Source organism: Rhinoderma darwinii, chromosome 4, assembly GCF_050947455.1.
Source record: "Rhinoderma darwinii isolate aRhiDar2 chromosome 4, aRhiDar2.hap1, whole genome shotgun sequence".
In the NCBI taxonomy this organism is placed as follows: Eukaryota; Metazoa; Chordata; class Amphibia; order Anura; family Rhinodermatidae; genus Rhinoderma; species Rhinoderma darwinii.
In genome coordinates, this window is record NC_134690.1 from 323,029,255 (window position 1) to 323,045,183 (window position 15,929).

At 40.1% G+C, this 15,929-nt stretch overlaps 1 protein-coding gene across 1 annotated transcript in view; it reads right to left on the reverse strand.

Annotated features, from left to right (window-relative positions):
- ARHGEF33 (Rho guanine nucleotide exchange factor 33) overlaps positions 1 to 15,929 on the reverse strand; it is a 154,169-nt gene that overhangs the window by 85,742 nt on the left and 52,498 nt on the right. The window contains exon 4 of the mRNA XM_075864428.1: positions 8,731 to 8,852. Within this exon, the coding sequence (XP_075720543.1) occupies positions 8,731 to 8,852 (122 nt within the window). The remainder of the gene's footprint in view (positions 1 to 8,730; positions 8,853 to 15,929) is intronic.

The window sequence follows — 15,929 nt, forward strand, 5'->3', positions numbered from 1 at the left end:
AATGTTGTTATGTCACTGAACGTAGGCTTTCACTATTTACATGTGAATTACCCAAAAACTGTAAGTGTGCAATTTAAACCCTTTAACCCCTTCCCTCTTTTGCCACTTTTGACCTTCCTGACAGAGCCTCATTTTTCAAATCTGACATGTTTCACTTTATGTGGTAATAACTCCGGAATGCTTTTACCTATCCAAGCGATTGTGAGATTATTTTCTCGTGACACATTGGACTTTATGTTACTGGCAAAATTTGCCCGATACATTCAGTATTTAATTGTGAAAAACACCAAAATTTAGCGAAAAATTGCAAAAATTAGCCTTTTTCTCAATTTAAATGTATCTGCTTGTAGGACAGGCAGTTATACCACACAAAAATGTTGCTAACTAACATCCCCCATATGTCTACTTTAGATTGGCATCATTTTCTGATCATCATTTTATTTTTCTAGGACGTTACAAGGCTTAGAACTTTAGCAGCAATTTCTCACATTTTCAAGAAAATTTAAAAATGCTATTTTTACAGGGACCAGTTCAGTTGTGAAGTGGCTTTGAGGTCCTTAGATATTAGAAACCCCAATAAGTCACCCCATTTTAAAAACTGCACCACTCAAAGTATTCAAAACAGCATTTAGAAAGTTTCTTAACCCTTTAGACATTGCGCAGGAATTAAGGCAAAGTAGAGGTGAAATTTACAAAGTTCATTATTTTTTTCCAGAAATTCATTTTGAATCCATTTTTTTTGTACCACAGAATGCTTTACCCAAGAAATGAAACTCAATATTTATTGCCCAGGTTCTGCAGTTTTAGGAAATATCCCACATATGGCTCTAGTGCGCTACTGGACTGAAGCACCGGCCTCAGAAACAAGGCAGTACCTAGTGGATTTTGGGCCTCCTTTTTATTAGAATATATTTTAGGCACCATGTCAGCTTTGAACAGGTCTAGTGGAACTAAAACAGTGGAAACCCCCCAAAAGTGACCCCATTTGGGAAACTACACCCCTCGAGGAATTTATCTAGGGGTGTAGCAAGCATTTTGACCGGCCAGTTTTTTTGCAAAAATTTTTGGAACTAGGCCATGAAAATGAAAATCTACATTTTTTTCAAATAAAATGTAGGTTTAGCTAATTTGTTTTCATTTCCAAAAGAACTAAAGTAGAAAAAGCACCACAACATTTGTAGAGCAATTTCTCTCGAGTAAAACAATACCCCACATGTGGTAATAAACGGTTGTTTGGACACACGGCAGGGCTTAGAATGGAAAGTGCGCCATTTGGCTCTTGGAGCTCAAATTTAGCAGGAATGGTTTGCGGAGGCCATGTCGCATTTGCAAAGCCCCTGAGGTGACAAAACAGTGGAAATCCCGAACAAGTGACCCCATTTTGGAAACTATACCCCTCGAGGAATTTATCTAGGGGTGTAGCAAGCATTTTGACCGGCCAGTTTTTTTGCAAAAATTTTTGGAACTAGGTCATGAAAATGAAAATCTACATTTTTTCAAATAAAATGTAGGTTTAGCTAATTTTTTTTCATTTCCAAGAGAACTAAAGTAGAAAAAGCACCACAACATTTGTAGAGCAATTTCTCCCGAGTAAAACAATACCCACATGTGGTAATAAACAGTTGTTTGGACACACGGCAGGGCTTAGAAGGGAAAGAGTGCCATTTGGCTTTTGGAGCTCAAATTTAGCAGGAATGGTTTGCGGAGGCCATGTCACATTTGCAAAGCCCCAGAGGTGACAAAACAGTGGAAACCCCTAACAAGTGACCCCATTTTGGAAACTACACCCCATGAGGAAATTATCTAGGGGCACAGTGAGCATTTTGACCCCACAGGTTTTTTGCAGACATTTTTGCAAGTAGGCGGTGAAAATGAAAATCTACATTTTTTCAAATAAAATGTAGGTTTAGCTAATTTTTTTTCATTTTCACAAGGACTAAAGGAGAAAAAGCACCATAAAATTTGTAAAGAAATTTCTCCCGAGTAAAACAATACCCCACATGTGGTAATAAACGGCTGTTTGGACACACGGCGAGGCTGAGAAGGGAAAGAGCGCCATTTGGCTTTTGGAACTCAAATTTAGCAGGAATGGTTTGCGGAGGCCATGTCGCATTTGCAAAGCTCCTGAGGGGACAAAACAGTGGAAACCCCCAACAAGTGACCCCATTTTGGAAACTACACCCCATGAGGAAATTATCTAGGGGTACAGTGAGCAGTTTGACCCCACAGGTTTTTTACAGAACTTATTGTAAGTAGGCCGTAAAAATGAAAATCTACATTTTTTCAAAGAAAATGTAGGTTTAGGTATTTTTTTTTCATTTCCACAAGGACTGAAGGAGAAAAAGCACTGCAACATTTGTAAAGCAACTTCTCCCGAGTAAAACAATACCCCACATGTGGTCACAAACATCTGTTTGGACACACGGTAGGGCTCAGAATGGAAGGAGCACCATTTTGATTTTGGAATGGTTTCTGGGTGTCATGTCATATTTGCTGAGCCCCTGTAGTACTAGTACAGTGGAAACACCCCAAAAGTGACACCATTTGGGAAACTGCCCCCCCCCTGAGGAATCATCTAGGGGTATAGTGAAAATTTTGATCCCAAAGGTTTTTTGCTGAATTAATTAGAATTAAGCCATGAAAATGAAAAATAATTTTTTTTCCAACAAGATGTAGTTTTAGATACACATTTTTCATTTTTGCAAGGAATAGAGAAGAAAAAGCACCCCAAAATTTGTAAAGTAATTTCTCCCGAGTACGGTAACACCCCATATGTGGTTATAATCAGCTGTTTACATATATGGGAGCATTCAGAAGAAAAGGAGCGGTATTTATCTTTTGGAGCGTAGATTTTGCTGGAATGGTTTGCGGACGCCATGTTGCATTTGCAAAACCCCCGATGTACCAAACAAAAGTGACCCCGTTTTAGAAACTACACCCCTAAAGGCATTTATGAAGGGGTGTAGTGAGAATTTAGACTCCACAGGTGTTTTTCAGAAATGAATACGCAGTGGATTGTGCAAAGTGAAAATTGCAATTTCTCCACTGATCTGCCCATTCACCGCACAAGATGTTGTGCCCCTAGAGAATCTTACCCCATAAATTGTTAAGCGGGTTCTCCCGGGTATGGTAATGCCTTACTTGTGGCCATAAATTGCTGTTTGGGCACACTGTAGGGCTAAGAAGGGAAAGACCGCCATTTTGAGCATGGATTTTGCTTGGTAATAGTTCTGTTTGGGGTTTTGCTGGTATTTCCGTTTATAATGTGGTGCCATATGTAATCTGTGCGGAGTATGTCAGCGGTATATGTAATCTGTGCGGAGAACATCAGGGCATAATAAGAGGGTATAATAATGGGGTAAATAATACAATTATCCATAGATGTGTGTTACGCTGTGAAGCAATCCGTTATGCGCAGGCCGGTGTCACACTGATAAACGGTTTTCTTTCTTATCCTTCCTTTGTAACGCTCTGCACCTTTTGGGGACTTTTTCTCCTTCGTAGTTTGGGAAATATTACTGGGAAAGTTTTGCGCTGGTATAATACGGGCGCCCTCGCTTCCAGCGGATGTGCTGTGTCGATTCCCTTTTCTAGTTCCTAAATACTAGCGCCCTGAAACTGAAGGAATCTTCCCCTCCGGCCTGCGCATTGTGATGTTTTTCATCACCGCATTACTAGTGCCATAACTTTTTTGTTTTTCAGTTGATTGAGCGGAGTGCGGGCTTGTTTTTTGCGAGACGGGCTGTAGATTTTATTGGTACCATTTTAGAACACATACGACTTTTTTATCACTTTTTATTTCATTTTTTGGTAAAGGAAATTACCAAAAACAAGCAATTCTGGAATAGTTTTTTATAGTTTTTTTTTCTCGGCATCCACAGTGTGCCCTAAATTACATGTTAGCTTTATTCTGCGGGTCGATACGATTACGGCGATACCAAATTTATATAGTTTTTTTTATGTATTGCAGCTTTTGCACAATACAATCACTTTTTTTATAAAATCATTTGTTTTCTGTGTCGACATATTCTAAGACCCATAACTTTATTATTTTTGCGTGCACGAAACGGTGTCAGGGATTATTTTTTGCGGGAGGGATTGTCGTTTTTATTAGTACTATTTTGGAGTAAATGTGACTTTTTGATCACTTTTTATAGCATTTTTTGGAAGGAGATGTGATCTAAAAACAAAGATTCTGGCGCTGTTTTTCATGTTTTTTTTTTACCGCGTTCACCGTGCGGGATAAATTACATAATAGTTTTGTAGTTTGGGTCGTTACGGACGCGGCGATACCAATTATGTATAGATAGTTTTTTTTATTTTTACGGTTTTCCATAATAAAAGACTTACTATGGGAAAAAAGTCAGTTTAGCTTTATTTTTATTTGAAATGTGTGTGTTTTTATTGTTTTACCACATTTTTATTTACTTTTTTTTACTTTTTTTACTTGTCCCACTAGGGGACATGAGGGCCTGATACCCTGATCGCTACTCTAATACACTGCACTACATACGTAGTGCAGTGTATTAGCGCTGTCAGTTATTCACTGACAGCAAGCCTATGAGGACACGCCGCAGGCGGGTCCTCATCGGCTCCCGTACAAGGCAGACATTTTCTGGCGTCCGATTGCCACAGCAACCCAGCGATTGCATCACTGGGTTGCCGATCGGGTGAAAACCTATCAGATGCTGCGCTCTATTGAGCGCAGCATCTGAGGGGTTAATCTGCCGGATCGGAGAGTAGCTCCGGTCCTGGCAGTTACAGGAGGGTGCCAGCTGTATAATACAGCTGTCACCCCGCGGTGATGGTGCCGGCTCTGCTTCTGAGCCCGCACCATCACTGCGCCGTACATATACGGCGCTTTGCGGGAAGCACCTCCCGACAGCGCCGTATATATACGGCGGATGTCGGGAAGGGGTTAATTAAACAGAAATATTTACTGGATTTTGATACATTTTCCCGTGGTCGTCTAAGCAGGGCCGATTCTAGCTTTTCTGCTGCCTGAGGTGAAAATTTAAATGGCCCCCGCCCATCCGCAAAAAAAATCATTATACATACAAGTAGCCAACCTCTGTTGGATCTTTCACACTTGTAAATCAAAATACGCTGTGTTGCTGGGCTGGGAGGAGGAGAACTGTATGACGCTGATTGGACAGCGTCATACAGAAAATATTACACCGCCCAGAGAGAAAAGGAAGAGTTACCTCCCATTTGGCAAGTATAACCAAATTAGCATGTTTAGAAAAAAGCACATAACTTTGCAAATAATAAATGTTTTGAAACACAATTTACACTGTAGTTATAATCATCATAGCGCCTATTAGATTAGTTAGGAGATAGGGCATTAATAAACTAGTGACAGATCCTCCTTAGGGCGGGTTCACACATAGCGGAATTTCACTTAAATTCCGCTGCGGACACTCCGCAGCGTTAATCCGCAGCGGAGCCGTTTCTCCATTGACTTTCACTTTAATTTAGCAGTGTTCGTTTACACGATGCGTACAATTCCGCTGCGGAGCATAGGCTGCGGAGCGGAATTTGTTGTCCGCAGTATGCTCTGTCTGTTGCGGAGCAGTGGCGGACTGGTTGCGGACTCATGGCGGAATTTCTCCATTGACTTCAATGGAGAGTCAAAATTCCGCAATGAAGTCCGCAGATCTTATGTGTGCTGCGGAGCGTATTGTTTTTACTACCATGACATTTCTTCATTCTGGCTGGACCTATGTATTTCTAGGTCTACAGCCAGACTGAGGAAGTCAATGGGGCTCCCGTAATGACGGGAGCGTTGCTAGGAGACGTCTGTAAATAGTCACTGTCCAGGGTGCTGAAAGAGTTACGCGATCGGCAGTAACTGTTTCTGCACCCGGGACAGTGACTACCGATCTCAATATACATGTATCTGTAAAAAAACATATAAGTTCATACTTACCGAGAACTCCCTGCGTCTGTCTCCAGTCCGGCCTCCCAGGATGACGTTTCAGTGTAAGTGACGGCTGCAGCCAATCACAGGCCAAGCACAGGCTGCAGCGGTCACATGGACTGGAGCGTCATCCAGGGAGGTCGGGCCGGATGCCGAAAGAAGGACGCGTCACCAAGACAACGGGCGGTAAGTATGAATTTCTTTGACTTTCACTAGGGAAAGTGCTGTCCCTTCTCTCTATCCTGCACTGAATAGGGAGAAGAGAAGCACTTTTCCTGCAGTCCGCAGCGGCCAGTCCGCATCAATTTTCTGCACATTTTGTGCAGATCCGCTGCAGAATCTGCAACGCAGATTCTGTGCGGCATTGATGCGGACAGTTGCGGAGGAATTCCGCCATGTGTGGTCATGCCCTTAAAGAGAACCTGTCACCAGCATTTCACCTGTTAAACCAGCAATACCTGGTGGTAGTGGGTGAAAAATAATTTCTATAGAACCTATAATTATCTTCTTAGTCGGCTCTGTAGCTTTAGTATTCAGTTTTTTAGTGTTTTTAGTGTTCCCACACCATATGCAAATGAGCATAAAAGTGTCATATCTTCGCTTGAAAAGAGTCAAATCTTCATTTGAAAAGAGTCATATCTTCATTACTCAAGTCTTTCCGAGTTTACCCCGCCTCCTTACTTTTGATTGACAGCTCCTCGCCTTCCCACAGCGCACAAAATCCTGCGCTTGTGCATTGATGTCCTCTTCTGGTGTGTGCACACAAAGGGACACCGGTTGATTACGATAAAAGGTGTGAAATGTTTGCAGACCGTTATTTAGATTCGGAGTAGGAGTTTAGGAGAGGGGATAATGGCAATGAACTTTTGATAGCAGCGGCAAGTGAGGGATAAGTAAAGTTCAATAGGTGAAATGCTGGTGACAGGTTCCCTTTAAAGTGTAACTAAACTTTTAAAAAACTTTTGAGATGTCAGAAGTTTTCGTCAGTGGAGGTCCGAGAACTGAGACCCCAACTGATCGCTAAAACGAAGCAGAAGTGCTCGTGTGAGCGCTGCCACTTCATTTCTGATCGGCTTTGCTCTGAGTGATGTACGGGCACAATAGAAAGTCTATGAGTCTGTACACCACTTGCTCTGCTTTTCGGGGAAAGCCGATCAGACACGGAGCGGCAGTGCTCACCCAAGCAATTCTTTCGCTTCGTTTTAGTGATCAGTGGGGGTTTCAGTGCTCAGACCCCCACCAATCAAAACTTCGGACATGTCACTGTGGCAAGTCAGAAGTTTTTTAAAAGGTTAGTTAGATTTGAAGCAGTCACACCCCACCCCGCTTTACAGTATAATAACTACTTAGGGTGCTATGGGGAAATTATACTGCAAGGGGGATCTGAGCGACTGAATCTGACGGCTCTGTGGGGGGAGTTATCCCCCCATAGAGCTCTCAGCAGTCAGTCAGATGCTCTGACCCCCTCCCTTGTAGTATAATAACTACTGAGGGCTCTATAGTGGGCATTATACTGTGGGGGGGGGGGGGCAAGCCTGAGCATCTGACTGATTGCTGAGGGCTCTACAGGGAAGGATAATATTGCGCTCAGCCTCCTGCCTTCACTAATATAAAAGTGATCGGCCAGCGTTGGGGGATATATACTGCAAATGGGGTCTGAGCATCTTGCTGACAGCAGAGTGCTCTGTGTGGGGGGGGGGGAATAATCCCCCCATAGAGCCTTCAGTAGTTACTATACTGCAAGGTGGGGATCTGAGCATCTGACTGCTGAGGGCTCTATGGGGGGGGGAATTATCCCCCCATAGAGCTCCCTGCAGTCAGTCAGATGCTCAGACCCCTCCCCCCTTGCAGTATAGTAATTAGTACTGAGGGATCTATGGGGGGATTATTCCCCCTACAGAGCCCTCTGCTTCAGTAAAATGTTCTGTAACCCCCTCCTCCCCTAGCGTTGGCCAATCACTTTTAAAAATGTGGGGGCAGGAGGCTGAGCATGAGCACAGTAAGCAGCGCTCTGCTGCTCTAGTCTTAACGCTGCTCACCTTACAGATCATCACTTTGCTCTTCCTGTTGAACTGCACCCCTCTGGCAGCACATGCTGCGTGTAACACCAGAGAGGAGGAGTGTTCTCTAGCAGACGTGCGTCTATCGTGCCGCCCGTTTGCTAATTAAATCATGCTGCCCGCACCTGCCTCCACACCCCGGCCCAGCCTATCTCAGCCTGTCCCTTCCATGGCTCCTGGCTGTCTGAGATTAAAACACAAAATGCCTCCCACCTTTCTAACTAGGTGGCGCCGCCTGAGGCAGCAGGCTCAACTCGCCTCATGGCAGGTACGGTCCTGCATCTATGAACGAGTGCCATGGATGTCAGAAATCTGTCATCTATCATTTTTTTTGCAAGCAAAGTTACAGCCTCATATCTGACCCATTATGGGAGTCAGTGTTAATACGTTTTATAATTCCTTGTAAAACCTTTTTTACCTCTAATAGCTTCATGAAAAATAATCAGAAAAATAATTAGATCAGTAGTAATCTCCACCTTCCCAGAATGACAAGAAACCAAATGCTCTGTGAATAACTTCTAATTAGAGGCAGGGTGACCTGATTCTTAATACGTGGAACAATGCATATTTTCATAATTAGTTTAAGAATACTCACAGGATTTGTGACAGTTGCGATTTATCATTCCGTGTTTTAATTTTCTGTTTCTTCTATTTTCACTTTCAAAATATGCACATACTGTATATGGTATTGAAGAGAACAAATGTGGTATAATATCCAATGTTACAAAAATGTAGCCAAAAGCCACTCACTTATTCTTCACTTTTCGGGATTCCCTCCTTTTTTCTTGTTGCAGCTGTTCAATCTTCTGCTGCATCTCTTCCTGCTTAGCAATGATAGCATGAATCATTGCCATAGCGGAGTTCACTTCTTCCTGTGGAACATATGACATTATTGATAGAGGGTAGGTGAATGTTTGATGGCATTAATGATGATTGATAATAATGTCCTACAAAACTGTAAGTTTTGATCAAATGGTTATTTAAAACAATGATGATATATTAGAGATTTGTCAAGATAATTTAAAGGGGGAGTCTGGTTTAGAAAACCCATTAGGGACTTCTGAGTTAACAGTGGGAGTGGGACCCTTGTTCAAGGACTCTATAAATTAGACAGAGCAGAGCCCATATCAATATTTATTTTTCTGTCTCTCTTTCTCTCTCTCTCTCTCTCTCTTTTCGAATGTGGTGGCCCTTTGAGCACTTGCTGCTGAGTTCTCCTGCAGATTATAGCTAATCACTAAGGGTCCCAAGAGTGGGACACAATGTGATCAGCTTATCTTCATGGAACCCTTCTACTGAAATGGGATTGCACAAAGCAGACGATGCCTTTAAAGTGTCGCTAAATGTTTGACAAACTTCTGACATGTCATAGTGTCATGTCAGAAGTTTGGATTGGTGGGGGTATGAGCACTGAGACCCCCACAATTGCTAGAATGAAGCAGCTGAAGCGCTCGTGTGAGCGCTCAGCCGCTTTGTGTCTGTTCGGCCTTTTCCGGAAATAAATGTATCGTGTACGGACTCAATAGAAAGTCTATGAGCCCGTACTCCGATACATCGGTTTTCCGGAAAAAGACGAACAGACATGAAGCGGCTGAGCGCTCACACGAGCGCTTCAGCTGCTTCGTTCCAGCAATTGGTGGGGGTCTCAGTGCTCGGACCCTCACCAATCCAAACTTCTGACAGGTCACTATGACATGACAGAAGTTTGTCAAACGTTTAGCTACACTTTAATTTACCAGATTATTTCAAGGCCCTGTTCACACGGCAGCTTTTTCGTGGCGGGTCCAACCGCAAAATCCGGCGCAAAGATATTACTGCCAGTGGCACGAAGATTCCTCCCTCCCATTGACTTCAATGGGAGGTTCAGGCGGAATATGCACGAAGATCGAGCAGGACGCTTCTTTTTTCTGCTAGCGGAAAAAATCAGCTAGTGGGAAAAATAAGCGTCTGACTCTCATTGAGATGAATGGGAGTCGGAAATTTGCAGCGGAATCCGACACAAATTTCTACAGGGGGGTGACATCATCTTTAAGGGGGTGTGGAACTATCTACATGGGCACTGTGGCACTATCTACGTGGGTGCTGGCACTTAATACGTGGACACTGGCACTAGGGGCAGCTAAGGGGGCTTTATACTGTATTGGGGCAGCTAAGGTGGCATTATACTGTATGGGGCAGCTAAGGGGCATTATACTGTATGGTGGCAGCTAAAGGGGCATTATACTGTATTGGGCAGCTGTGGGGGCATTATAATGTAGGGGGAAGCTATAGGGGCGTTATACTCTATGGGCAGCTGAAAGGCATTATAGTGTATGGTGGCAGCTAAGGGGGAATTATACTGTATGGTGGCAGATAAGAGGCATTGTGCTATATGAGGGCATTATACTGTATGGTGAAGTTATAGGGGCATTATACTGTATACGCAGCTGTGGAGGCATTATAGTGTATGGGGGCAGCTAAGGGGCATTATAATGTATAGGGCAGCTAAGGGGCATTATACTGTATGCGGGAGCTATGGGGCATTATACTGTATAAGAACAGCTATAGGGGCAATATACTGTATGAGGGCATCTATGGGGGCATTATAATGTATGGGTCAGCTATAGAGGCACTATGCTGTATGGAGAAGCTATGGGGCATTATATTGTATGGGGCAGCTATGGGGGCATTATACTGTATGGGGGCATCTGTGTGGTCATTATGCTGTATGGGGGCAGCTATCGGGTATTATTCTGTATGGGGGAATTTGTTTGGGCATTATACCGCATGGGTCATCTATGTGGGTATTATATTGTACGGGGGCATCTGTGTGGGCTTTATACAGTATAGGGGCATCTGTGTTGGCTTTATACTGTATGGGTGCATCTATGGAGCATTATATTGTACAGTGGCAGCTGTTGGTGCATTATACTGTATGGGGCAGCTGTGGGGGCATTATACTGTATGGGGCAGCTATGGAGCATTATACTGTATGGGCCATCTATTTAGAATTATACTGTGTTGGAGGCACTATGGGAGCATGATACTGTGTGGGCTGAATCGGGTGTGTATGGGCGGGGATTGGGCGGGATTAGAGGTGTGGCTTAAAAGAAAAAAACTTGCCAGGACGCGCTACGCTATGCATCACATCGGTTGTCCCTCTTTGCGTTACTTGAAAGTTGGGAGGTATGAGCAGATTTAACATTTTCATTACACTGTATTGCTGCCTCGTGCTGAGTAATGCATTTACTTGCATTGACTTGCCAAAAAGAGTGGAACAACCGAAGTGACAACTAATATTAGCCTGATGAACTAACTAGAATATGTTTAGTACATAAGAGCTAACAACTATAATACTGCAGCATTTGGATATGGATATCAACCTACACAGACTGAGGCTGCATGTTAGATTTTACACATAATAAAAAATGTATCTCATGCATTGCAGAATATAGACTTAGTAAGAAAATGAAAATAACAGATGTTTGCAAATAGGGCAGCAAAATATCCTGAGATTAATTTAGACCTGTGCAGTAACATTGGTAGAAGGTAACATTTCTGTGCAGGCACACTCCCGCATGGAAATTAATGTCTGCCATGACAAATACTTTTTAATACAGACAGACAATTTGCTTCCCATTTGCTGCCATAAACTTGAAAACAGGTGATTATCTCCAGAAAATAGTACCATTTAGGTCGAGAAAGAGAATAAGCTTGCTCCGGGGCTACTAGAAGGTACACTTGAATTACCGATAATTTCTATGCTAGTTATTCCATGCTGGGTATGTAGACACAGTGCAGGCAATGTACCCACAGCTCATAATATAGTGAATACAAGCTGTGTAAACTTTATCCAGTGTTCGTACCGCGTTTCCGCTTTGAAATGTAAAAATCATTACAATTTTATCATTATTATTAATTATTTAAAAGCGCCATTAATTCCAGGGCACTGTACACATGAAATACAGAAGGGTTACGTACATAACATGCAACAATAAAAATACGTACAATAAACATGAGCTTAATGAAGGACAGACTGGTAGAGAAATAGAGAGAAAATTGCCCGCGAGGGATTACAATCTATGAGGGTAGGGGTAAGGAAACAGTAGGTTAGGGTAGAAGCTGTTTCTCCGGTGTAATCCTACTCAGTATTAAAATTGAAATAATTATTATAAAACTGCAATCTTATTCTAAACATCAAGATTTCCAATTTATTAATCATAATATTAATAATAGAATTTTTAAACTGGAACATGAATTAATTGAAAAAAAAAGCCAATAAATTGTCCAGAGATAGAAGAGATTATCAAACAAATCAGATAAGATCCCGGAATAAACAATTTATACGCCAATCTGAAGGAAATCCCACACAGGGATATTTCACACAAAGAGACCCCCGAAAAAATTCTTATAGAATTCAACCCCCGCTACAAAACACTCCACAACAAGGAACTAGTACCCTAACACAAGATCAAAGACTAGAAATTGTGCAATCCCGCAGATTATTTCTTAACAGTAAATATAATAAAAATAATAAAAAAACACCTATACAAAACACTCCACAACAGGGAAATCTAAATCTGATACAAGATGAGAGAATTGAGACAGAAAGATCGTATAAAATTCCTCCAAAAAGTAAACCAAAGCAAACCTCTTTATACAATAACACTACAGGGGTCCAGCAACCAAAAGAGAGTCTATTAAATTTTCACCTTCCTACTACACCGAACTCTCCAACAGAGAACCTTTTGGATATGTCCCTCTTTATCATTCATAATTCACCACCTATTTCTCCTACAGCAAACAACTTGAGTAAAAAATTGTCAAATTCCCCTTTACCAAACTGGGACAAATCACCGGAGTTTGATCAGAGAAATAACTTATTGTTATCTCAACCATCCCCCCCCCCCCCCCCCTCAGTCAAATCTATAAGCACTATTATAGATAATACGAAAGAAGGCTCAAATATGTCAGTTCCATTTTTAACCTCAGTTTTTTCAAATGATCAATTAGATGAATCCATTCCATCTACTTCACAGCAACTCCTTTTTCCAAAGGACATAAACACACAATCACTAATCCCCATTACACATTTCTTTCATCCAAAAAAAAGAAAAAATGCTTCAGAGGAACTAGGGGAGGCAAAAAGAGGAAAAAAAACAATAAAAACTCTAATACAAACCCCGAATCTAGAATACAGTTCAATATTCAACTTATCAAATCATATCAGAACTAACCCTTCTAAACAAAGGATTATATTTTTGCCCCACATCTAAAAGCAATGGGTTTGAACTATTTCTGGACTTACATAAATTTACCAGAAAATTAACACTCCACAGATACTTTTAAATTTTAGCCACAAAAACCACATTATCTAATGAAATTACTCCCCTGAACACAGGAAATCCTAGAAAATAGTCAAATTGATCCTTTCACACACACAGAACTCAAACCTCCCTCCAAATTTTACCCAATAGGTAATCAAGGAAATTTTGTGAATACATTCTACCATTTAGTTTCAACTGATCTAGAAAGCCTAGAGCTAGATAAAACAATTAAGAATAACAATTTGACCATAAATGAAATATCTGCCCTCAAAAATCAAAAAAAGAATAAAAATATAGTCATTAGATCAGCAGACAAAGGTGGCGGTATTGTCATACAAAATACTACAGATTACCAGTCTGAAGCCACCAGGATTCTATCAGATACAAATTATTACACAAAATTAACACATAATCCTCTATTTACAATTACAGAAAAACTCAAACATTTGATCAATCAGGCTTTTCTAAATAAAATACTAAACACAAAGGAAAAAAACGATTTAATACCTTCTAATATTAACATGCCATTCTTTTATCATCTGCCTAAAATGCATAAAAATGCAAAAATACCACCGGGCAGACCCTTATATAACGGGAATCCAATCACCGACTTGTCATTTATCCCATTATTTAGATATACTTTTCCAAAAGTATGTTATAGAATTCCCAAGTTACCTTAAAGATTCCACACAATTAATAAGAGAGCTTGGTTCAATCAGCACGACAGATAACTCACTTCTCATTACTCTAGATGTTAGCTCTTTATATAGTAACATCGAGCATGAGATAGGTCTGAAAAACTTAAAAATAAGATTAGACAGAGATCCACTGCTTTTACCACCACAAAATGAATTTTTAATCAAAGGCATGGAATTCATTCTCAAAAATAATATTTTTACTTTTGACAAAGAAATATATAATCAAACGAGAGGCACAGCGATGGGGACACGTGTAGCACCTAGCTATGCTAATATTTTTATGGGTATGTTTGAAGCGGTACATATATGGCAACACATGTGGGCAACCACCCATTTGACTTTTTTTAGGAGATTTATAGATGACCTCTTTATTATTTGGAAGGGAGACATCTCCTCTGCTCTATCATTCTGCCAGTCCCTGAACAATAATATCTGGGGCATCAGTTTCACTTTTAATATCCAGGAAAAAGAAATTCAATTTTTAGACTTAGTAATCACTAAATCAACAGAAAATTTCATCACACGAACCCACTTTAAACAAGTGGACAGTAATAGCTACCTAGACTACAAAAGCGGCCACTACCGCAAATGGCTCCAGAACATACCTTATAGCCAATACATACGTATCAGGAAAAACTGTACATCAAATACAGATTTTAACATACAAAGCCGTATTATTTATAAACGTTTTAGAGAGAAAAATTATCCCTGTACTCTTCTATCCGATGCATATAAAAAAACAAAAGACCTAAAACAACTGGATTGTGTTAAAATAGCTGAGCCAAAAAAAGCATTATTAAGTAAAGAAAAAACCAATAAATTTTCGTTCAATTTTATTACAAAATACAATAGTGAACACAAAAAAATTAGGGACATCATGTGCAAACATTGGCACATCTTGCAAAAAGACCCAATTTTAAAACACAATTTACCATTAAAACCGTTAATTACTTTTAGAAGAGCAAAAACCATCAAAAATATACTTGCACCTAGCAGAGTAATTTTTCCTGATCATAAGAATGAAACCGAAGTAACCACTATTGTCAAACATACCAAAAAAGGCAGTTCGAAATGTGGGAGAATAAGATGCCTATGTTGTAATATGATTACTGAAACTGATACGTTCACATCAAATCAAACAAAAAATATATATAAAATTGATAAGCACTTAAACTGTCAGTCACAATATGTTATATATCTGATAAACTGCCAATGTGGCTTACAATATGTGGGCAGAACTACACAACAATTACACTGCCGTGTTAATAAACATAAGTTCAATTGCAAGAACAAGTTTATGCTACATAGTATCTCTAGACACTGTATGTTAGCACATAGTGACAATTTTGATTGTTTCACAATTACTCCCATTGAACAAATTTCAGCGTCCAACACCAACAGATTTGTGACTTTATGCAATAGAGAGAACTTCTGGATCTATAAATTAAAAACATTAGTTCCAGAAGGATTGAACGAAAAAATGGAGACAGTCATATAATTATAACTAAACTTTTATTCAATTATATTTATTTATAATAAAACCTTTAATAGGATGATTTTTTGTAGCTATATGACTATTCATTTCATAATTATACAATAGCGCATTAACGGCAAGTGGTTTCTTCTATACATCGAACGAATATTCATAATAAATACAAAATAGCGTATTACTGTCAACGAATTATGATAATAAAAATACAGTACTATGATATGATCAAATAAAAAATGATGATATCTTTTCACTATACAGTTGTTTAATCGCATTAAAAATGAATTATTTCATCTTTTTCATATTATAAGCGATGCTTCGTTATTTTAATTATTTTAATTAATATTGTTATTAAATTTCTACCATTTTACATTATTTTAGCTGTTTATGTAATTTTAAAATATATTTATTGTATCTCTTTTAAAATAACAGGTGGTACTGTCTCCTTTTATTCAT